A 21,618-nucleotide genomic window follows, 5' to 3' on the forward strand; every position below is an offset into this window, starting at 1 on the left:
TGTTTGGATACCTGGCAGCGTTCACATTCCCGACACCATTGCTTGACGTTGTGGTGCATCCATGGCCAATAGCACCGCAGACGGACCAGCTCTGTTGTTCGCTCAACACCTTGGTGCCCATGTTCATTGTGCAACTGCTGAAGTACCTGTGTCTTGAGCGATGTAAGGAGTACTAACTGGAGCACTTCATCTCCTCTCGGGATGGTGACACGGCGATAGAGCACCCCTCCTTGCTCCACCAGCCGGTCCCACTGTTTGATCAGCACCAGGACTTCTTTGGAAGCCTGCCGTCGCTCAGCTGCATCCGGGGCCCACTTTCTGGTCCAAAACGTCAGGAACTCTCGGATTACTGGATCAGCTTCCTGTAGGCCATGCAAGTAAGGGGGGGAGTAGCTCTGGAATGGTAGCCAACAGCGCCAGGACCCATGCTCCCCCACAGGCCCAGACCGCCAGCCCAGGGCGCCTGTTGTTCTGGCACCAGACGGGCCAGCTCACCAGCATACAGCGGTCCACACTCATCAGGACCAGCAGCAGAACGCTGCAGTTCATCACCAGGTAGAACAGACTCTTGCAGGCGATGGGGCCAAAGTGCCAGTGGTCGTCGTGGGCCAATGGCACCATTAGGATTGGGAGGAAGAGGCAGCACAGAAGATCGGCCAGGGAGAGGTTGAGTTACCGGGAACGCCCAGGATAAACACAAGCCCGTAGAAGACCAGGGTCACTTTTTGGATGGGCCTGATTAATGCCTGATTTCAGGCATTAGGGTATCTTCAAAAGAGTCTGTACCATTGTCTAGAAAATAATCCATGGTTCGTGTAAACTGTTGCATGGAGAAGAATAGCCGGTCAAATGAAAAAGAAATTACTTACTGCACCATATCCACAGACATACATATAGGCTAGAAACAGCTAAACATAGTTACTATTCTCAACCCCAATGTTTCTCCAAAATAAAAAAATAAGAAACAAATTAGGATCAAACAAACATTCATTATTCATTCATTATGATATCTTTAATTTAATAGTTTAATTTTTTTTTCAGAGTCACTTCAGAGTCCATATTTATGTTATTTAAGTGCTGCACTGCTCAACAAAGAGAGACTCTTCTCTTTTTGAACAGAGCACCTTTTATAGTGTTCATGCACACAAACACACTCAGACCCCTCCCTGCATATTTCTCAATATGTTTGTTTGTGTCTTTAATATGAAGTACATTTGATGTGGTGTTAAACAAAAATGAAAATAAGTCAAGGGAAATCAGCAAAGATCTGCTTGCAAGACGGAACATGGCAATGCGTAATTGTTTGAGTGCTTGTGTGCATGCATGCATGTTTGTGTGTGTTTGTTGTCCTTATTTGTGTTCTCTGTAACCTGATGTTTTCTTTCATGCTGCTTTCTTGGCCAGGTTGCTCTTGAAAAAGGGTTTAACCTCAATGATTTACCTCGTTAAATAAAGGAAAGAGACACATCTTCTCATGCATACTACTTATACATACTGGACATAGCCTATCATACATACTTAAATGTTGTTTTTGCAATTCTTTATTTAATCTGTTTTGTGGGATGGAAGACACAGATTTCTCATCCCTCTCCTTTCTTCTTTGACTGGGGATATTTAAACTACAAGATGTCGTCCGTCCGTCCGTCCCCCCCCCCCCGCCATCAGGGGTCACAGGTTTTGCAGCAGTAGGTCAGTTGAGGGCCGGCGCATTGCTTGGTGGAAGCGTTGGAGTGTCATCCCTGAAGGCGTCTGACTGAAGGTCTGAAAAATGAATGAATATGTCACATGCTACATGTCTGTGTGTGTGCCAACCATTTTGTAGCCACATCTTTTCGACTTTGCAGACATTTCTTTCCATCGGCTTTGTTATGTTTGTGTGTGTGTGGTGTGTGTGTGTCATACGGACGACCTACCAATGAGGGACGGGCTTTGCTGATGGTTCAGGATAACCGACCTTTCATCCCCTTCGTCCTCCTCCTCTTCCTCGTCCTCTTCGTCCCCCCAGTCGGCGATGTTTGCCGGGGGGATGCACTGCTCCAGGAACAGGTCCTCCTCGTCTTCCTCCTGGTCGGTGCCCTCGGGCGGCCAGCGCAGCTCCCCGCTCTCCACCTCGCTCAGCTCGGTGGGCTCCACCACGATGGAGGGCAGGCGCTCCTTCTGGTGATCCCAGTCCCCGCAGTGCAGGGAGCTTTCGGGCCCCGGCGCCACGGCAACTGCCTCCGGGAAAATCTGGCATCGAATGGTTGCCGATGAGATGGAGGTTAGTGTAGGATGAGATTTGGCTTGCGGATAATATTCACCCGTGTGTTCCATTTGCCTCCTGCCCCGTGTGGTCTGTTCTGCGTGAGTCTGTATGTGTTTCTGTGTCTCCTCTCTTTCTCTACCCCGAGTACATTTGTGATGCCTGTTGTGAGGTTTGTTTTTTAATTTAATTTAATTTAAATGTTATAGTAGGGTCTTTCCTGTACCTGGAATCGCAGTCTATTGTCCATCCTCTGCATCTCCTCGATGCTCGGATCCTGCCCGATGCTCTCTTCCATTTCTCTGTTGAAAGATACATGACAGCATTAATGGGAGTGGCAGCACACATCACAATGCTGAAGTGAAAGAAGGAAAGACTGTAAATGTAGATGCATTGGTGGGTCTTTTCATTTGTGCATTTTCTTTCATTTGAAATACACTTGATGTGTTCAAATTAAATAGTATGCCTAGAAAAACGGTTTTGAAAGGCTTTTGTATAACCTCTGTCTCTGTGTCTGGCTGTCCAGAATCATTACCATTAATTCACATCATTCATTTGTATTTGATATCCATCAGCTCACGTGTGCTGTCTTCCTCCTTTCTATTCAATCCATGTATTCCCATTAGCTAAGGAATTATAAGACTTCTCTCTGCCCCTCAGTGTCTGAAGGCCAATCCATCACCTACTCCACCATTGCCAATCCCCTCACAGCAAGACATTATGAGCCTGTTTATGGAGTTGACCCTAGTTGCACCTCAGTATCAGCCTCAAGATCAAATCAATTTAATAGAGAAGTCTGATATTTAAAGTTCTTTTTAGCATAAACTAAGGGTCGGCTGTATGTGTGAGCAGGCCAGGCTTAACCTCAATCTGTTGGGTTGTGGTCTCCACTAGTGTTGACTCGGTGAGCCAAGATCTGTCTGAAAAGCCTCTTTTACTCCTCTTTTCCACTCCATTATTTATAAAGGTCGACCCTGTTATAAGCTATTTTATATAGTGGACAGTTTCCCCTTGAAGTTAAAACTCTTTGACATTATAGTATAAACAATTTAGTATTATGAAGATAACGTTGAATACAATTATTTTCCTTAACTTGTCAGATTCAGCCATAGTGGAATAAATCTGTGTATCCTGTTCTTGCCCTAATCAGAACCCGCTTGGTTGCGATGCTTGTATTAAATGTGATCGGCCCTAACAATTAAGTACAGAATTGGATGTCAGTTCTATTTCTGCGTTGGGAGTGTGTCAATTTAAGCTTTCTGTACACCACCTGGGATGGAAACTAGGTGGTTTCCATTCCAGGTGGCTTCATATCCTCTTATAAGGCTGAGCCGTTAAGCCCTGTTGTAACCCCTCCCGTAAAGTCTTTTTCTGCTCTCACCCTAGCTGCAAAAGTCCTAGGTTAAAACAATATATGTTGTCCGGCTACCCTACCTGAGGAGAGTATAATAGAAATTTCGCAAGAGACAGCATTCCTAAAAAATGTAATTTGGGTTTTTCCTATCTTGTCTCCACAATAAGTACTGCTGAGAAATGGCATTCAGCACTTCATTGGATTGGTCAAAACTGTTGATTAAGTGAGATTAAGTAAGCAACAGGAAATTGTGTTTTTTATTTCTCAATATTATGCAATAAATGATGTGATGCTGACTTTTTACTTCACAGAACTAAACAACCTAAAAGAGCTGTCAGTAAGCCCGTGGAGTTTGACAAAAAATATCATGTGCTGCACATGGTAGCCTCGTAATGGCGTTTTGGATCTTATGAGACAGGCAGTATCAGAGCTGCAGTGACCTTAAGCCTTCCACTTACTCACGCAGGTCAATTCACACACTCACACATACCTGTCGCTTCACTGTATTAGATGACCAAACTATGGCTGTGTTTCTTTACTGGGGACATCTGCATGAATCAAGAGTGTACTCCCCCTATAGATTCTTCCTCTGGTTGAGACCGGTTGAAGTACAGAGAGAATAGTTATAGTACCAGTAACAATAGTGGGCCTGGGTGGAAAGGAAAGGAAATGACCAGCAAATGCACCCATTAGCACACTTTCTTTCAGAGAGAGAGAGAGAGAGAGAGAGAGAGAGAGAGAGATAATGCAATCATGTCTTACCCTTCTATCGAGGGCATGTAGAAATGCTCTTCACCCGAACACAGCTCAACATTGGTGAAGTCGGGTACCTCCGCAACAAGTATGGCTAAATCAAGAGGAGGTGCAGGAGGAGGGCTGCAGGTCCTAAACCTTCCCCCCTCCTCAGATCCCCCAGGCAGGCCGCTGGCCTCCAGGTTGAGGCTCGGGTGGAGGGGCCCTTATCCAGGGACAGGACACAGGAGGTGCAAGCTGTGGACAGGGGGATGGTTAACAGGTTGGCCCTCTTATGGATAAATCGGCACTGCTGTGTCTGGTCGCACAGAGAACAAGAACAACGGCACCCCCATTCGAAAGCCTGCTCCAGCCTCGCTTTGTCTGCGATGAACCGACTGCCATCCACTCCGGCTCCCACTCTTTCTCTCTCTGTCCGTCTCTCCCCACATCGTACCCTCCCACCCTTAGCCAGGCTTTGGGGGAGGAGTTGGATTAACGTCTCTTTCAATTACGGAGGCTGGGTGGGTGACGTCAGCCGCGCCCGACCGCCGCTCCAGGCGAGGCTACCGGGAAACACACAAGTGGCACACGGGTGACCCTGGGGCCACTCAACTTGACCTCTCGCACACACCGTGGGCAGGAGACGTTTCTCCAGCCTCTCTCCAACCAGACCTTACGACGCCCCATTTTCTGTCTGTTTGCCTCAAAATTGAAACTGTCTGTCTGGCTGCATCTAAATATGTTCACTCCCACTCCATCGTGGATTTGGATTTGGACGATTCAGGGAATTAGCTCTTGGATCAAGGGCTCAGTGGTGGGATAGGGATATAAATATAAACAGGTTTCATTTGCTCAACAGGAAGAGTCTCCCCATGTTGGGCTACATTTTTATGTAGATGGAATATCGAACCAGTAGCAGGTCAAACTACAAAGACATATCATTTATAGAAACATATTCATATTTAAGTCATTTATATACCATTGACTTTGTCATAACATACAAGGGAGGTTGTTGAAGCTCATTCTATGCATATGAAGCAAATACACATATGACATACCTTTAGGGGTTTCTGGAGTAATGTCATCTTGGAGAGGAAGTTACAAGTCCTTATTTTACACATTTTGAAGAGTTCTCATCAACTAGCATGTTTTGTCCTACTAATTAAAATACTATGCAAATAGTACATACACGATACATTTGTACATTTATATTCATGTTTAAAGCAGTGTCTTCCGCAACAAAACATTATGTAAGCAGCTGTTGTCTACCATTAGACTTCTGTAAGGCGTGGATGCAATCTGATGTGTAAATTGTGATTCCTCTAGATGTGTATTTGTTTTATGTTGTCTTGATACTTGGTATTATCAGGCCTGAGAGAGCTGCTGTTTTCCAAGAGACAGCTAGGCGCCAGAGAGGACGGCTAGGCTGATGCAATATGCATTGCTAGATCCAGTAGTTGTTTTTCTAACAAGTTTTCTAACATTGTGTTTCACTTCTCCAAAATATTTATCCTCACTGTGTCATGCATTTCACAGTGAGGTTAAACTGTGGCTTTTTATTTCAGGTGCCATCTGTAAGGGTGGTAAGAGAGTATGGTGTCACTCTACCATACCAGTCGACCGGTGGAACTTTGTGTCGAAGCATTAAGTGTCAGCGGTGTGGTCAAAGGAGCTATAAATTACCATGTATGGGAATGTAAAGGCCCTAGTGGAAATTACTTCTTATCTAATCCTGATGATGAGAGCGTTTGTGTTGGGTTTCATTTGGACTACTAATAATAATAAAGTTATAGTCTTCTGGGGGGGGAGGGGGCTGTTTTAAGTGCAATATTTATTCATAATGTCAAAATATAACACTTTCAATAAGAATAATAAGTCAAAGCTAGATCAAGTGCATATTTCAGCTTTCTTTAGACCGGGGGGGGGGGGGGGGGGGGGGGGCAGCGGGCTGGCCAACCTCTGACTAGGGGGGGCCGTGGCCCAAGTTTTCAGTGAGGATTGATGTTATCGTTTGGACTATATCTGACACCAGACTGTGTGAGGTGTGAATGGAAGTTAATGTGCTGATAAATGCGTGGGGTTGGCCTCTTCTTCTAGATGAGGCAAAAATTAAATTAAGGGGTCCATGCTGACGTCACAAGACAATATTGCTTGGGTTCTTTTGTATAAGCCATTTAAGTATCATTCTGTTTATTATAGGGAAACCTGTGCCTGCTGTAGATCATCAAATTGTGCAAATTAGAAATCCATTAATATCATACATTTTTTGCCTCAACCAATTGTTGAGTGTGTGTTTGTTAGTCACTGTTGCGATATGCAATGAAATGAGGAAGGACCTGATCACATTCAATGCTTGCGTAACATCCTGCGCTTATTTGCTGTTCTTGAAAATAGGCTAGATTAAGGATGTAGTAACTTAATGCCATTTCACATTGCCTTTCACAGGCATGCAACCAAGTTCCCCTTTCACCAGTCTTTTTTGGGAGTGAAATTAAGTATTTAGGTTTATCAAATCAGTTCCTCTGAGGACCAGAAACTGGAAAGTTTTGTTTTTGAATAGATGTGGATGGCTTACTGATGTGACATCAGCAAGAACGTTTTTGTGTTTCCGCCTTTCTCCTCTTTTTTGCAAAATCCTATCTCCTTGTTTACCCCCTGCAATCCTTCAAAGCACCCCTAGGCGTATAGGTATCCCCATTTGAGAGGTTCATGTCTTGATGTGCAAGGGCACGGCACAAGACCATTTACTCTGTTTTAACGTCCATCCAAGATGAAACCAAGGTAGCGTTTCCTGATAGATTCACTGCAACCCTGTTGCTCAGGGCTCACTCTATTAGAGAGGAGCCTCCTGCTCGCGAGGATCGAAAGCTTTGCACAACAACAACTGAGGCAATAACAATTGCATTGGGATGCATGAATAAAAATTAATAGTGTGAGAAAAGAAATGGGGCATGGCCTGTTTCCTGATTTGAGGGAATACTCTATTTATAGGGTAGAAAGGAATTTTTACAGCTTTGTGACAGCAGCAGTCCAACTCGTTTGGTTTGCTTTCGATGGGTTCTCAGACTACAGTCTTTTAAAAAAAGAAGGAGACAATGTAATCACTATATAGAACCACCAACATAATATACGTGGTTAATAAAATGGTACCCAACCTTGGGGTCGGGAACACACTTTGGGTCGCCTGATGTGCCTATGGGGTCCCTAGAGCTTGCTGGCAAAAGCTAAAGAATAAACCATAGATTATTTTTTTAATGGTCTCATAGACATCCTGTATAGGCATTCCAACTGCATAATGATTCATTGCCAATAGAAAAATTGGCAACTAATGTGTTGTAGAGCGATGCAATTTTGTTACCAGGACATTGATATTACAGGCAGATATTGATTGGGTAAAATCAATTTGTGCTGAAGCAGATGCACACAAGTTAAAGTTGGGCTAGCAAACATTTTCAGAGCTGCATTGTGTTACGCAAAAAAATACCCCTCAACCCTGTCCCAAGGAGGCTCTTAGGGGCTTGTCTATCAGCATTCTTCTACAAGCAGACACAAGATAAGGTGCACTTTGCTACCTCTAGACAACTGTCAGTAGCATTTTGAAGGCACAGGTTCGCTCTAATTATCTACAGTGTGCAAAACATAGAATTGGACATTCAGACTTGCATGTCCTTCTTCTGTTTGCTGTTGGAAGTCTTTCAAGATGGATCCACGCCGCGGAGACAACAGTGGAGAAGGCAGTGCAAATGCGGGTAAAAGCACCATTCAGTTTTTAGAATGTAATTGCAACTTAAAACCATAGTTTTAAGCCACGTTTATTTAATTATTTTGTATTTTTATTGCACATCTTTTTATCTGATATAATTTCATTGTTTGTAACATATCAATATTGTAGTTGATGTAGTTGGATTCACGTCTGCACCTTTTACATCCTTTAAATATAGCTTTAGGCCTACCTATATGGTACGATTTTAGTCAGTTCTTGAGCAACTTCTGTGTTTTTACTATTTAGTATTACCCCTAGGCTTATCTTGTAACTCTTTTCCTGTTTGTTTCTAGATAAAAATCGTTATCTATCATTATGTGCACATCTTCTGCCCATTCTAGAGCAAGTGGTTGCTTTCACGGCCAAACTGGCTCAGGAAGACAGCTACCCCTGTCACTCTGGAGTGCTGAAGTTTGCCAATGTCTGCATCAACGAAGGTGATGCCTACAACTCTGAAACTGGCATCTTTACCTGCCCTCTGGATGGCCTTTATCACTTCATGGTACACATGTCTGTGTATGGACGGGCCCAATGTGCCATATCGAAGAATTCTGAGACTATAGTGTCAATGTATCACACCAGTCTGCCTGATAAATGCAGCCAAGTAGCAAGTGTCAGCACTGTTGTGAAATTAGCTAAACGAGAACAGGTCTGGGTTTCTACCTGGGGCCCGGGTCGAAATGACTTCTTTGCCAGTCCTGATAATGACAGCATTTTTGTTGGATTTCGTTTTGGATAATGTTGTTTTTATTGCAAAAGGGTTTACATGGCAACTATTTTGTTAGAAGGATTGTTTCTCGTTGTGTAATTGATGGAATTGAGTCGTTGTACATTGAATTGACAATATCATGTAAATCGTTTCGAAAGTAATAAAATGATTGCCCTCTACTGGATTATTCTTTGTGTCAAGTGTCACCTGTGACACCAAAATGCCAGTCCACTGGGGGCGCTGTCTCCAAAGCGCCAGTCCACTGGGGGGCGCTGTCTCCAAACAGATACACCTTTTTAATACAATACGCATGCGTAGATGTTCTGTTGTATGTTGCCCAAACTGATAGGAGCGCATCGCCAACCTCACGAAACTCAAAGTAGTATAATCATTGACTTGTTTGATCGATCTCATCCGTAAACCGCTCAAATGGACCTGGACAGCGGAACATATGAACCTGGGTTTGTCGGGATCCGGTTCTGTCAGGAATGGTAAGATCCCGGACTGAATGATATAGAGAAAATACGGAGCTGACATTACGATATTGTCATTGACTGTTTACATGTGTGAGAGGGATAGGGTTAGTAGTGATAGGGCGAGCCATCTGCAAGGAGCTCGGAGTAGAGCCGCTGCTCCTCTGCTTAGAAAGGAGTCTGTGGAGGTGGTTCATCTGGTCAGGATGCCCCCTTGGCGACTCCATTGGGAGCTGTTCCAGGCACGGCCAGTGGGGAGGAGACCTCGGGGAAGACCCAGGAATAGGTTGAGAGATTATGTCTCAACACTGGCCTTGGAACGCCTCGGGATCCCTCCGTCAGAGCTGGTCAATGTGGCCCGGGAAAGGGAGGTCTGGGCCCCCCTGCTAGAGCCTCTGCCCCGGTGACCCGACCCCGGATAAGCGGTTTGAAGATGAGATGAGATGTGTGAGAGTGACTGAGACCAAAAGTTCAGACGCTACACACGTATGTTCATATCAAGTCACGTAACTCTATATAATCTGGTTTTTATGCACTTTCTGTTCCCCAGTAACAACATGTTGTATCCGAAAGAAGACAAGGAGAACCGCATCCTCCTTTATGCCGTGAGTAACAGGGGGAGGGGATATCATGTTCTCTTGAAATACGCATGAACCTGTAGCCTGAGGATAGGATGTAGCGTAACATAACCGATTAGAATTACGATGCTTTAACCTCTTTCCGTAAATTGTATCCTACCACCACCAGCAACAACAACAAAAACAACACCGCTACTTATGTCCCCTTTTTGGGCATTTCTGGATGTGGTTTAAATGTGTGTCAATGTATGTAGAGACACAATCAAAACATATTTTGATGATCTTTGACCCGTGGGCTGTGCCCACATTGTAATTGTTCAGTGATATCCTTGCGAATCTTCATCACAACAACACACGGTGTACTGTCTGTACAACTGTTTCACCATCACAATGTAGTGATGGTTATACAAGAATTACCAGTGCTGGTTATTAGAGCTTTCCCCACGAATTGCACTGATGCTCTTTCCTGGACTCCCAGTGTAGAAACTGTGACTACCAACAAGAGGCAGACAACAGCTGCATATATGTCAACAAGATCACTCATGAAGTAGAGTAAGTACACATGATGGTGAATACTTGTATGCTTCATAGTTACATCGGTTGGTTTTCCATGGAATGGCTAATGTTACCCGTCACTGCATCTCTTTATATGCTATTTAAAATTTTGCCATTTGAATGTGTCCTACTTGTAGTAATAAGACATGCATGTCAAGCCATACATGTTTGGGTTAATTTAGCAATAATTGCTTCTAGTTATTTTACATTCTTCCCCATACATAGTCATTTCAAAGCATTTAAAAATGTTAATGTTGGTCTAGTGCAGCCTCTCTAGAATGTAACTCGGCAGGTCCAGCGGGCGGCGGTCCTATGACGGGTTCCTAATTGTATCATCTGCTCTTCGGAAAAAAATACATTTACTTATGGATTGTTTTTTTAGAGATGCGTCACAAATAGAGTTAATAACTAATAATCAAACCACACTCTATCTATAACTGTGGTGAAGGAAGTGGAAATGCGTATTGGGGCATCATTTATGTTATTTTATTCAATGGCCAAATGTTGTAAACTGATTCAACTGGTATCTCCCTATTTATATTATAGTGAGCTGACTCAGATCATAGCTGATGTATCCCAGGATCCCACGTTACCCAGAACAGAGGATCATCCCTGTCCCAAGTAGGTGTCCATGTCTGGTACAAATCCAGGGCTTTTCCCAGAGGTGCACCACTTGTTATTTTGGTTTGCTTAACCTCAGCTTTACTTTACATTTTTGAATGTTAACATACTCTACGATTTGGTATAGCCTCTAACCATTTTTTCTATTTAGTTCCATGTACTTTCTATATTCTAGTAACATTTTTATATTCATTTATCTTCTCAGATGTGGCCACAAGGAGGCAGTGTTTTTCCAGTCCCACAGTATGAAAGCTGAGGTAATATCTTCCCCTCTGTCCATGTCAATAAGTTTCAATGGCTAAACATCCATATGCATGAGGATCTGCATGAGGTGACTGATAACAATGGGTCTGGCGGACTAGAAAAACTCCTTATCTCACTTTTTGATGCCTCCACTTCATGTTTACCCACAGGATGCGATGAGGCTGTACTACGTTTGCACTGCTCCTCACTGTGGACACCGGTGGACAGAGTAGAGGACGTGTTGGTTATGATGTCTGCCTTCCGCACCCAGGCCCCCTGGCTTCTGCAGCATAGAAGCTTTGTTGTTAAAAGTGTTGCTGCAAGTCTAGTCTCTAGAAGCTATGGGACCGATTTCTGAGCTACGTAGGATGCCTAACCTCCATGTTTGAACGTGGCAGTTAGTCTGTTGTTAGGACTCCATACAACCGATCGTGGGCAACTAGAGCAGCATCGACCTTTATGCCGTAAGTTGTTTCAGGCGTCGCATTGTAAACGCAATAATTTAACAGTTTTAAACTTTTTTTTTTCTTTTGTAATATTAGGTTGTGATAATAAAAAGATACCACATTTTTCAAGAAACTACATTCTTTCTGTATTTGAACAATCCGTTTGAGTCTCATACATTAAGTCAACACACCTTCGTAGTTGGTACCAAAGTTAATTTTTGGTGTGGATTCATCTGTGTGTGTGTGTGTGTGCGTGTGTATTTATATATAATATGTGTGTGTGTATATATATAGATATATATTTGTGTGTATGTATATATGTATATTTATGTGTATGTGTATATACATAATTCCATGGGAAATATTTTACATTACTTTGCTCTAAGGGTAGTGTGTTGATGTAGTATGTTTGCCGCGTATTAATGACTGACCAAATGTAAATTACAGCTGAGCAAACGACCGCACATGCCACAGCAAAGTAGACAAAACCAATCCCATGAAGCAAGCAATGACAAATACTAAGCAGGATAGGAGATGGGGTTAGTCTCGTAGGGCCTTGGAGTGGTACGTGTGCAGGGATATAACTGCCTCAGTTGGCATTCCTCCGTCCATGGGTATTTTAGGTGGTCACCCTCAGGCAAAATGTAAAACATTGTTGAAACGATTGAACACAATCTCACATGTGACAATAAAAAATCAACCATGTTTATATATCTGTTATGTATTTGCTATTTTATATTCATCATTAATTATTAAATTGTAGCCTTATTCTTTTTTATTTTTTTGCTATTAATCCTATGAATAGGCAAAAAGGATAAGGTCGAATTGCCATGGGAAATGTATTTGTTCAGCCCTGCATCATGTTTTATTCTTAGGGCTTCACAGGCCATTGAATGACCCCCTGAGCACTCAAACAATGTAGGGAAACATGTCACATTAAAGAGTAAATTCTACTTTAAGATGGATTCACAAGAAATGTCCCTATCCCCAGTTCGACTTGGAAGGCTATATGTGGGGTGTGTCTGCGTCCTGATATATGTCTGGATTATAGATATAATTGAAAGCTTTTATTAGGCCCATTTGGATTGATTTGAACTTTTTATGTTACTGTCAGTTGTTCTCAGATGAATCCCAAACCTACGAAAACCAAATCCAATCAAAATCTTCCTATAGGCGATAAGCGGAGGCAAGCTTGAGTATAGGCTACTTGCAACATGTGCACGTAGCTAGAATATCAACTTACCATGATTGACTTAAATATAAAAGAGTGTAAATCCAGTAAAGGTCTATGAACATATCTGAAATTGTCTAGTCAATAGAGGCTAATTGAAAGAGGGATGCCATATGTTGAGTTGCCTGTGAGATACAGAAGGAAAAAGTACAATACAAGTAAAATAATGTTATCAATCGAAAAATCAAGCCATTGAGGTCTATAGGTCTGTGTCCCCAGTCAGCGGTGGTTCTAGACCATTTCAGTGGGTCAGGCTTGGTTCAGTCTCCTATTTTAAGGACCAAAGTATCATTCAACGTCCGTGGTTCCATTAGATATCTCTGTCCTAGAAGAGGTGTAGCTTTTTCATCCATCGGTTTTTACAGGTTAGAATAGAGCATCAATTACCACCGCAGGGGGTGCACCCTTAAGCAAAGAACATTGTCATTATTGACTTGACTCTGCAAAAAAACTGCAAATGTTCCCATGACGCACAAGTGTTATCATGTAGGCCAAGGATTATGGAGAACCCTTTGTTAGATTGAGGCAAATAAATTGGGTTTAAATCAAATGCTTGGCGTACTACGTTGACCTTGGTCTAATAACCCCACTTTGCCTGTCAACCTCCTGGGCAGATCTAGTTTGCTCAGCAACCGTGCAAGGCCTATTGACAAAGTTGTTTGTTTCCCTTACCCAACTATATACCATTAATAGAGGATTACAATGTGTTATTCTTTTATAAACAATTGAACTGTTGGGGTTGCGACGGTTTATGATGACACCATGAATCATCATTCAGAGAGCGGAGAAATGCTTGGGTCCCGGGGGCGAAGCAGCACGAAGGTGAAGTGTTGAGTTTCAGGAGTGGGAGGAAGTGTTGTAATTAAAGCAGAGTTCAGCCATCAGTCAAAGAGGTGTAGCGGGCCGGGCTCCAGAGGAACGACTCGCCTCTGCTCTCAAGTGGCGGTGACACAGTGCGGCGGGCCGGGCTCCAGAGTAACGACGCCTCTGCCCTCCAGTGTTGGTGACACAGTGCGCCGTGCAACGGGCTGACCTCCAGCGAGGAACTACGCGAATCTGCTCTCCAGTGGTGGTGACACGGTGCGCACGTGTTGCGTGTCTTCGGCTCGCCAGCGCGTCGTATCCGCGTCGCGCGTCGCGTTCTCGTGTCATCAAGGGCTATATCGCAGTCAGAATGCAGACTGACACTTTAAGGACGCAGGGCATGTTGACCGTGGACGATTTGAAAACTCCTGCACATTTTTACCATAAATCCCCTTTCAGCATCAGCAGCCTACTGAGACGAGAGGGGGTGATGTGTGGAGAGGGCGACGCGCTGCAAGGGGTTCCCATTACGCACGGAGGCAGACCCTGCTCTGGAGTCCCCATTACGCACGGAGGCAGACCCTGCTCTGGGGTCCTGGGAGTGGTTCCCAGAACTCACGGAGGCAGCCCTTGCTCTGGGGACCCGGGCACGCCGCCACTTGATCCTCAGGACCGCACGGAACACGGCCGTAGTGGGATGATCTGCAACAACGCCGACGAAGAAGGTAAAGAGGAAAAAATGATCGTTGTTCCAAAAGACAAACTGGGGGGAAATGAGTGTGAATCGAATAAATCAGAGGAAGAAGAAAAGGTTAAACCACAAAAGCCCCCGTTCAGCTACAACGCGCTCATCATGATGGCCATCCGCCAGAGCCCGGAGCAGCGGCTCACTCTGAACGGCATCTACGAGTACATCATGGGCCACTTCCCGTACTACCGGGAGAACCGACAGGGCTGGCAGAACTCCATCCGGCACAACCTGAGCTTAAATAAATGCTTTGTGAAAGTGCCGCGCCACTACGACGACCCCGGCAAGGGCAACTACTGGATGCTGGACCCCTCCAGCGACGACGTGTTCATCGGGGGGACATCTGGGAAGCTCCGGCGCCGCGCGTCATCGGGCCCCACCAGGGGGGCCAAGCTGGCCCTCAAGAGGGCCGGCCACGGCCTGACGTCCACCACGGCGACCAGCCTCACCTTCGCCGCGGCAGGCTCCTTCTACTGGCCCCTGCAGTCGTTCCTGGCCCTCCAGCAGCCCGTGCGCCCCCCGTTCTGCACGGGGGGCCTTCTGGGGCCCCGGCACCACCACCACCACTCCGGTTACGCCACGTCAGTTCTGTCGCAGCGTACGCGCCGCCATGTGAACGCAACGTGTATGGGGGAGGAATCCGCGCATCTGCAGAGGAGCCAGGAGAGGAACCAGGAGCGGACCGAGGAGAGATCTTACTTTGGTGTGAGTTGCGCGCAGTCGAGCCCCCATCAGATCAGCGCGACCGCCGCGTTCTCCGCGTCAATGATCCCGCTGTCTCTGTCCGACCCCGGTCCGTTTAATGTGCTTTCCGGACAAACCAGTTACTTCTACTCGCAACAAATGCCCTATAGCGCAGTGTTTAACCGGTGCCAGGAGGAGCGGGCCTTCTCTAGGACTTTTCAGGGCAGCGCGCTGTGTAAGAACGGCCAGTCGGAGTGTGTAAGCGCCTATGAGTTCCCTAGTTACTATCCTCCACCCAATCCGACCCCCGGGGTGTAGGAACACGTCCACTCCATCCGACCCCCGTGGTGCAGGAAACGTTCATTCCATTCGACCCCCGTGGTGCAGGAAGCGTTCATTCCATCCGACCCCCGGGGTGGAGGAACGCTGCATGTGAGGGCCAGGGTATATGGCGCTCAAATCAAGAAAGTATGGAGACACTTTCTAAACCACTAACTGATCACTAAGTAGGCCTGTTCCCTGTTGACCTGTAATAAAAGCTAATTTTAAATGTAATGCCTTTTTTGACCAAAATAAACTAGGACTTTTTAAAATTGTATTAATCCTAATATGTTTTTTTTCGTTTATATTAGGCCTATATTAAACAGTATGCTATAGGATATTTCATTTCGGCAGGCCTAATAAGTCAGATAAATGTATCAGGTGGCATTACGGTTTTTACCATGTTTGTAATTGCATTGATTGCAACACAAGCCAACTTATTTTTTTAACTTATCCCCTCTCTTAGAGAAGATGTAAATAAATCGTTGCGGAGGAAGGAAATTATTCGATGTATCTGCCTTGCACTGACGCATATTGTTGTGTAGCTATAGGTCATTATGAATAACAGAATAACATTAAAAGTCAAAGATCACCCTCTTTTAAACCAATCCATTAACTCAGACAGACTTTCAGTTTGTTATTCGTTTGAAATTTATTTTTAATAAATTTCAAGCGAATATTCAGAGGCTAGATGTAAAGTATTTTATTGTTATTGGCTGTTGATTATTTGGGCTCGGATATACCCTATACTTGATGGATTAGGCGATTTCTCAACCTTCTTAGGCCACTGCATTTTTGAAAAAAAAATAATAACACCGAATTAAGAGAAAATTAAATCGAATTGCTGAAGGCAAAGTAAAGCAAATAATAGCCCAAATAATGAACCTGTAACATGAATCAAATGCCTATTCTCTCGTCTAACTGTGCTCCAAATGTCAACATCTAAGAGGAAACGAGTCTCTGAAGGTATTTTGAAGACACAAAATGGAGGTATGGGAACAAGGAAGTCGTCTTTTGTCTGTGCTTAACCATTTGCAGGAACATGTAGTGATCTAATGTGAGTCAGGGATCATCCACAGTTCACATTCCACTCATCAGTGCAACAACATCAATGCAGACTGAGATGCCGCATTATAACAATGATACAGAACGTTTGTCTGCCTGATGGTGTCATATGTGTCAATAAAATCAGACGTGGGGTTAGAGAACAGATTATCAGTCTGTGTTTGTCTGTGTAACACAGATTAAAATTTTCTCTGTTTTTGTCTGTGGAAGGGGCGCCTCTTTTAAACAAAAGAGTCTTTCATCAAAAGGTTTCAGTCTGTCAGCCATCAATGTCTTAGCTCACTCACATTCACAGTCGCCTGTGGTTAAACAAGACGGCAGGCATCGGGTAACCAGCGGCAGCGTGTGTTTGCAAACTCAAGGTCTAGATAAATAGAAAGATAGAGCATTTTTTCCCCTGCATGAGTAATTGTGGCTGTACCACTTGGAGTTCAGGCGAACCGAGTTGTGAATCAACAGGTCTGGATCAAGTTTTGTGTCCTGGGTTGGTGTAATGGGATACTGTTGTTGGCATAATAAATAACTTTCTTGATTTGACATGGACTAATATCCTCACAGCCCTGGAGCCTCCCCAGTCCAGCAGAACGGGTAGTAGAAGAGTGGGGCGTATACATCTGGACATGCAACACAGGGATCCTTGACTTGAAATGGGGTGATAGGCTACAGTCGGGAAACCGATGAATGCTTATTTCTTCAATGTACTGTAAACATTTATCATGGCTTAATAGGCCTATTATATTGTACTCAATTATTTGTGTTGTTCTGTTATGTATGCTATAGGCCCATGTGTATATTAGAAAATCGAGGTGTGTATTTTCCTCTGTGTGCATCATTTTTTCTTATTTTTTTCAAATAAAAAACGATCCTGTAAGGTTGGTGCTTTCTGACAAAACAATAATACATCATATATATATATAATATATATATATATATGTACAGTTAATGTGAACTTGTCACAAATGTGCGTAAGTCGCCACTTTAACAGGCCTCTGAATACAATGGCTTTGATAAAAGAATGGGTTTTCTGTTAAACATGAAAGCATTTTAAGGTTCATGCTCTACACACAATCTTAAGATAACTTTCTAAAGTTAGCCTTTCTCTGGAAATTAGTCCTGAACACTGTTTTCTCTCAGGAGCATACAGGATGAATGTATGTTCTTGTAAGTGAGCTCCACAGGTACGCTTGCAACCGTGTGAAATAAGGTGAGTGGGTTGTGCAGCCCTAGGCGTCAGTCTGTCTCCAACCAGAAAGCCAATCCCTCAATGCTTCATTGAGGAAAAAAATGTTGCACGTCTCTGGTTCCTCACACACCTCTCCATCATTCATTTTGACTCAAAGAATAAAAAACGACCCATTTGATTCCCAAGCAAGCTTCTAAGGCATTTATTCTCCTTAGGCTATGAAAACGTTATACTTATTTTTATAAATGCAACATAATTGTTTTTCATACATGTGTGTACGTGTGTGCGTGTTTGTGTGTGTGTGTGTGTGTGTGTGTGTGTGTGTGTGTGTGTGTGTGTGTGTGTGTGTGTGTGCGTGTGTGCGTGTGTGCGTGACCCTCTGTAAATGTAGTGGGATTATGGGTTATATACAATCAAGAAGATACACTGTACGCTTCGCAAGGCTTCATTATCATAGTGCATATAATACCTATACTTGCTTATTTAGCTTTGCGATCAAACCTCTGGGATAGGTCGGAAAACACAAATGGGAAAGCTTGCTGCAGGCAGCCAGTGTTGTCTGATTTGGCGGGTAATCTAGCAGCAGTAGCACTGTTGACCCGGTTTTGGTTGGAGAGCTCTGAGCGCCCATATCCAGACCCGGAAGTAGTCAAAGCAAGCAGCACGAGTTCGTTGGTTGTTCGTTGAGAAAACAAGAAGCCGGTGGAAAGGACCTCAAATTGTTTTTACGCCCTAAAAATGTAAGTGCAATATATCATAGCCGTGTTTTTGAAACAGATAAAAACCTATAATGAAATGCTTTTGAATTGTAGCTCCTAGCTACCACCTTAAGCAGAAATGATTCGCTGCTAGCATGTAGCCTGGTGGCTAGCCTAGCATTGGGACAAGTATTAATGAATGAAACGATTATATACAGACCATAGCAGCACATCGTAACGGATGACTCTGTACGATTGGAGGCAGACTCCACATAAGTCGTTCGGAATTTATAGTAATTTACTTTCAAGAGGTGTGTGTGTGTGTGTGTGTGTGTGTGTGTGTGTGTGTGTGTGTGTGTGTGTGTGTGTGTGTGTGTGTGTGTGTGTGTGTGTGTGTGTCACAACAGGGTGGTATTAAAGAACAGTTAATAAAATCAGACAGAGGGGTTAGTCATGTCTTCTTTAATATACTAAGATACTAAGATATCTTGCAGTGTTGTTGATACTACCTGTTCCATACATGTATGTGAACTTTGTTGTGTGGTGTTAATTCCCAGGAGTCTATTAACCAAGCCCAAGTCGGAGATGACTCCAGAGGAGCTCCAGAAGAGGGAGGAGGAGGAGTTCAACACGGGTCCCCTGTCCGTGCTCACACAGTCGGTCAAGAACAACACACAGGTCCTCATCAACTGCCGCAACAACAAGAAGCTTCTGGGAAGAGTCAAAGCCTTTGACAGGTATCAGAATCACCTGCATTAATAAAGTTTAATCCATCTGTGTTTAAAGAAGAGTCAAAGCCTTTGACTCTTCAAAGGCTTTGGGTATCATAGTCATGTGCATTAACAAAATTAAGTACAATCCATCTGTGTTAAAGATGAACTGGCCGCCACTTGAGATTGGTTTTCGGTAGATGAACCCCGACTTTTTAACGAACCTGCTGATTAAGTGTTGACGCGACACAGCTGTCCTCCGCTTATTGAAGCTAAAAGGAAGGGGCACATTAACCAATTTATTTTGAACAATTATTTAGTATGTTTTTTACTACAAATTCATCAATCACTTTAATCATATTTGTGTACGACCATCTCTACCCCTTGCGTTTCCCTTGGTCACCTCTTTCCTATCCAATCACCCACTAATGTGTTACTGTCTGTCGTAGTGGCCAATTCGACAGGTGTAGTCAGTGTTAAAAGCATCATAGTTGCACTCCTCAAGCCAATGATACCATACCACCTTCAGGCGGAACGGAATCCATTATACACTAAGTTAAACTGCATGAATGACTAAGAGGTGAGTGTATACAGATTATGGTGAGGAAATCCCACTGCAGGGTGTGTGCATGTTCACTAGACCCAGATGGTAACGTAGAACCAGCAGAGAAGGCTGCAGAAGAAGTAGGGTTAAAGCTCTGTTTGTTAGTTCTGAGTGGTAGGTCTGTTGAGACTCTTCAGAACAACGTCTTGGCAATAGTATGCTTCATGACACGCATAACTTTTTTTATGCATCTAAGAATCTGTAACACATGAGTCAGTGGGTTCAGTAACGGACGTGGTGGTGGTGGTGGTGGTGGTGGTGTACGTTAACGGGAGCGATAACTTACTTCGAAAGTGTTTTTAGATCAAGTCCTAGAATTTGGGAATTTTGCAATAAACATGTTTTCTATGCTTTTCTGTCTCTTCTTTCAGACACTGTAACATGGTGTTGGAGAACGTGAAGGAGATGTGGACGGAAGTCCCCAAGAGTGGCAAAGGGAAGAAGAAGTCTAAACCTGTGAATAAGGACCGATACATCTCCAAGATGTTCCTCCGGGGAGACTCTGTCATCGTTGTGCTGAGAAACCCGCTCATCACAGGGAAATAAACATTTAGCTTTTTGGTATTTTTTCTCTTCTTCTGTTGTCTCCAGTCAAAGAAGCTGTTTAGATCTTGACAGTCAATTGTTGTTGGAATGCTTTTTTTGTCATGTATGAACAACCTGGTTGTCATTTTACAAAAAAGACAGTGCAGAGACATTTTCTCTGAATACTGATTAGCATGATGACCTGATTTAGTTTTTTTGTGGGGTGTTATTTCTCTGTCCCTTTTTTCATTTTGATAATAAAATGATAAAACCAAGTCAGTTGTACTTTGAATATATTTTCTCAACCAAAGCCTTTGTATGCTTTTCAGAAAGTCAGGCTGACATTCTCATATTCCTTAAACCCCTTAGTCAAGATTCCAAGCCAGCACTCAGCTTTACTCCATGGTGTACTGTTAACTTTAAAATACAAATTCACTTCCTCTCACACTTCTGTCAGCCCGTCACCTCCTCCTATTCCAGTGTCATCCTTTTACTCTTCCCCCACACCACATCTTTGTCGGGGTGGATTTCAGCGAGCAGTGCTCAATAGGCGACAAACTGCCGTTTAAAGGCTATCTGCATTATTGATGAGAGCAGATGTGCTGACTGTTACTTCACACCCCGCTCTCTCCATCTCATGGTGCCACTCATCACACCCTTGCCCTCCTGAACACTGTTAATTGTCTTGAACACTCAGCCCCGTCCACACGGAGCCGATTTTTTGGTGAAACCGCATGTCTTGTGCGTTTCGGCCGACCGTCCAGACGGAGCTGGTGTTCTGCCAATTTCTGCTACCTAGTGGTTCGGTGCATGCGCATCTCGAAAAAACTCCTGTGTGCGCACCCATCAGTTTCTGCTACCATGTAGGCTGATAGGGAGTATTTTCTTTAAAACATCTTTTTAACTGCGCAATTATCTTACAGAAATGTTTAACATTGCGCCTTTTGACCTCTAATCACGTAAATATGTGCTCACTTCTGATGAATGTCGAAATAAGATGATATATGTGTTATCTTTACGGGTCTGGGAGCGGAGAAAGTTTTCGTCGGTTGTGGAGGGGGAGGGGGGGGGGGACATCTTGTCTTGTTATAACAAGATATTTATCTTGTTACATAAATTCTAAATACTTGTTTGTAAAGCTATGGAGGAAAGATTGAAACAATCGTTTGACCTCCTGTCTCTGGGAACATTCCCGGATGGCTTTGATAAGTCCCAGAAATTAAACCTTAGGAGGTATGCTTCAAAATTCAAGTTAAATGGTGAGTATCTGAAATACATGCCTGTTTACAACATCTTTCACATTATTTTAAACCGCTACTCACCCTA

The 21,618-nt window shown here is 43.8% G+C and overlaps 3 protein-coding genes across 3 annotated transcripts; all 3 read left to right on the forward strand.

The window, feature by feature from the left end:
* The first annotated feature begins 9,109 nt into the window (after positions 1–9,109).
* On the forward strand, positions 9,110–11,868 carry polr2i (RNA polymerase II subunit I). The gene is made up of 6 exons (XM_056611187.1): positions 9,110–9,294; positions 9,827–9,881; positions 10,333–10,406; positions 10,956–11,030; positions 11,236–11,287; positions 11,444–11,868. The coding sequence occupies exons 1-6, from the start codon at positions 9,233–9,235 to the stop codon at positions 11,504–11,506; spliced, it is 381 nt and encodes a 126-aa protein (XP_056467162.1). The 5' UTR covers positions 9,110–9,232; the 3' UTR covers positions 11,507–11,868.
* A 1,934-nt stretch (positions 11,869–13,802) lies between these two features.
* foxg1c (forkhead box G1c) lies at positions 13,803–15,504 on the forward strand. Its single transcript, XM_056610885.1, has one exon. It carries the CDS (start codon positions 14,125–14,127, stop codon positions 15,502–15,504), a length of 1,380 nt encoding a protein of 459 aa, XP_056466860.1. The 5' UTR covers positions 13,803–14,124.
* Positions 15,505–18,313: 2,809 nt separating this feature from the next.
* Positions 18,314–20,567, forward strand: snrpd2 (small nuclear ribonucleoprotein D2 polypeptide). Its single transcript, XM_056611376.1, has 3 exons — positions 18,314–18,495; positions 19,011–19,190; positions 20,139–20,567. Coding segments are annotated over exons 1-3 (357 nt in total). The 5' UTR covers positions 18,314–18,493; the 3' UTR covers positions 20,314–20,567.
* The last annotated feature ends 1,051 nt before the right edge of the window (positions 20,568–21,618 follow it).

The sequence above is a fragment of the Gadus chalcogrammus genome, chromosome 16, assembly GCF_026213295.1.
Source record: "Gadus chalcogrammus isolate NIFS_2021 chromosome 16, NIFS_Gcha_1.0, whole genome shotgun sequence".
Classification (NCBI taxonomy): domain Eukaryota; kingdom Metazoa; phylum Chordata; class Actinopteri; order Gadiformes; family Gadidae; genus Gadus; species Gadus chalcogrammus.

Bases quoted from the DNA above. Each gene is read 5' to 3' on its own strand.
- snrpd2 (XM_056611376.1), top strand. The intron at 19,191-20,138 runs GTATCAGAATCA...CTCTTCTTTCAG, and splicing joins AGAGTCAAAGCCTTTGACAG to ACACTGTAACATGGTGTTGG.
- polr2i (XM_056611187.1), top strand. From the start codon at position 9,233: ATGGACCTGGACAGCGGAACATATGAACCTGGGTTTGTCGGGATCCGG. The intron at 9,882-10,332 runs GTGAGTAACAGG...CTGGACTCCCAG, and splicing joins ACCGCATCCTCCTTTATGCC to TGTAGAAACTGTGACTACCA. The intron at 11,031-11,235 runs GTAGGTGTCCAT...TTATCTTCTCAG, and splicing joins GAGGATCATCCCTGTCCCAA to ATGTGGCCACAAGGAGGCAG.
- foxg1c (XM_056610885.1), top strand. From the start codon at position 14,125: ATGCAGACTGACACTTTAAGGACGCAGGGCATGTTGACCGTGGACGAT.